The sequence below is a fragment of the Hyalella azteca genome, unplaced genomic scaffold (assembly GCF_000764305.2).
Source record: "Hyalella azteca isolate HAZT.00-mixed unplaced genomic scaffold, Hazt_2.0.2 contig8131, whole genome shotgun sequence".
NCBI lineage: Eukaryota > Metazoa > Arthropoda > Malacostraca > Amphipoda > Hyalellidae > Hyalella > Hyalella azteca.
This window is the reverse complement of record NW_025938232.1, coordinates 9,561-11,542: the sequence shown is the minus strand read 5'-3', so window position 1 is coordinate 11,542 and position 1,982 is coordinate 9,561. Positions and strand designations below refer to the sequence as shown.

The window sequence follows — 1,982 nt, the reverse complement described above, 5'->3', positions numbered from 1 at the left end:
TGAAAAAGGTCGAAAGAGGGTTAAACTGGGTTTGGCTGAGAGGGTTGAAGAGAGTTCAACTGAAGAATGGGTTTAAATTCTTTTGGAAACAATTCACAATTTGTACGAATCAATACCTCGGACAATTGAGGCTATATAATTGCCGAAAAAGGTCGATATACATCGGAATAAATTTTTTTTTGTGTTTCCCCAATTTCATCTAGCCACTATGTGTGTGAAACTTAGGCTGCAATCAGAACATTTATTCTATAGGTCGTTTCTTTCTAATTTTATGTTCTATGAGCAATGAAAGTCAAACAAAGAAACAATTTTAAATGCCTTTCAGAGAAACATTTCTACAATGTGTTTCTAACGAATTTTTTAGTAGCAATTTAGGTTGAGCTTGCTTGGGTTAAATTTTATGCAAGTGTTAAAAGTTGAACGGTTTATCAACCATCCAAATAGCAACTAGACACAACTTTAAAAGCCCGTATTAACTGCAGAAGAGAATGGAGTGGTAGTCTGCAGAATGCAAAAGGTTATGGTCACGCATTTCCAGTCAATACCAACATGCCTATTAGACTTAATCAGGATTTATTACATAGAGGCTGCATGCACAGTTCATTCCACTGTATCTCACTTTCAAACCAAATAGAAATCAGTGACATTGAAATCGCTGAACTCTCAAGCGACTGAAATAGACGTTAGACACGACACGTGTACCCTACCTCCATCTTGAATTTAACCATCAGACGAAATACAAATAAAAAGAGAAGCAAAATTGCACCCGACGGCCTTCATTGCTGGCAAGGAAACCCGGGGCTCTCCTCAGCGCCACGCAAATTGCTCAATAATAGAGCAGTCTGGGCTGCACAGCCAAAAACTTGCTGGTGCTCAGTATACGCGGCTCACTTATATGCGGCCTTTGTGCGCCGGTGTTGTGCTGCTTGCGTTAGGCTTATCTGCTGCTTGTATTATGCTTTACTGCTGTTTGAATCATTCTTGCATCATGCTTGTGCTAGTGTTATGCTTTCTGCTACTTGCCTAGTGGTTAGGCAGAGTAGCGGCATATGCAAACGTAACTCGAAGAGTTCACCCGATACGTCTCACCCAACGTCTAAAACAATACCGTCCAAGTGTTATGGAGAATAAAATCAATGAAGAATTCACGTAATTACAGGCAAAACTAATCATATGTGAACAGAAAGGAACCCTACGGAGTAACTCACCTAATGTCCGAGTTCTGGAGAGATCCTGTACGTAGTACGGCGGATCCTCCGGGACATCCCCGGTCTCACCCTCCCCAGACGGCGGGGAATATCTGGGTGGTAAATTGGGTGCGTATTTAGACCCCATGTATTGGAGATGAGGATCTTGCTGCACGTGTTGCTGGGGAGGTAAAGGAACCCCAGGGTTATTGCCGCTCAGCAGCTGAGCCCCGCTGGGGTCCATGGGGCTTCCTAGTTGAGGGTGCTTCCCCTTCGAGCGTCTGACCGCCCCGTTCTCCCCAACAGAAGGGTAGTAGTTGTGTATAGGTTGAGGCAGCGACGGGGGTGGAGTGTAGGAGTTCGTAGACGCGACAAACGCGCGGCCGTTTGCGGTGTACGTGTTGTTGTCGCTGTTGTCGTTGTTGTTGTTGCTGTTGCTGCTGTTGGTGCTCGTTGAGTCTTTAGGTACACGTGACATGCTGACCTCACGCTGTCGCTCGGCTGCACAAGAAAAAAACCTTCAAGTTATTCATTATTTCATATAATGAATTATTATATATATTATTTATTTCAAAAACCTTCTGAAAAGATGACTAACAGATTTGAATATTTCTTCTGTCGATTTGTTATTCTGATATCAGGGTGTGCACAAGTGAAATATGTAATGATAATACTCCAGTATAAGTAAAGTTTACTATATATGGCTAATATAAAGAATCTAAATGATAGAACCCATTTAGCAGAATTCAACTCCACATAAAAGTAAATGATATCCACGTTATAAATTGACCGAGG

At 42.2% G+C, this 1,982-nt stretch overlaps 1 protein-coding gene across 1 annotated transcript; it reads right to left on the bottom strand.

The window, feature by feature from the left end:
• Positions 1 to 472: 472 nt before the first annotated feature.
• Positions 473 to 1,665, bottom strand: LOC108676270 (optomotor-blind protein-like). The gene is made up of 2 exons (XM_018164328.1): positions 1,209 to 1,665; positions 473 to 501 (listed from the first exon to the last, which is right to left on the bottom strand). Exons 1-2 carry the CDS (start codon positions 1,663 to 1,665, stop codon positions 473 to 475), a joined length of 486 nt encoding a protein of 161 aa, XP_018019817.1.
• Between the last annotated feature and the right edge of the window lie 317 nt (positions 1,666 to 1,982).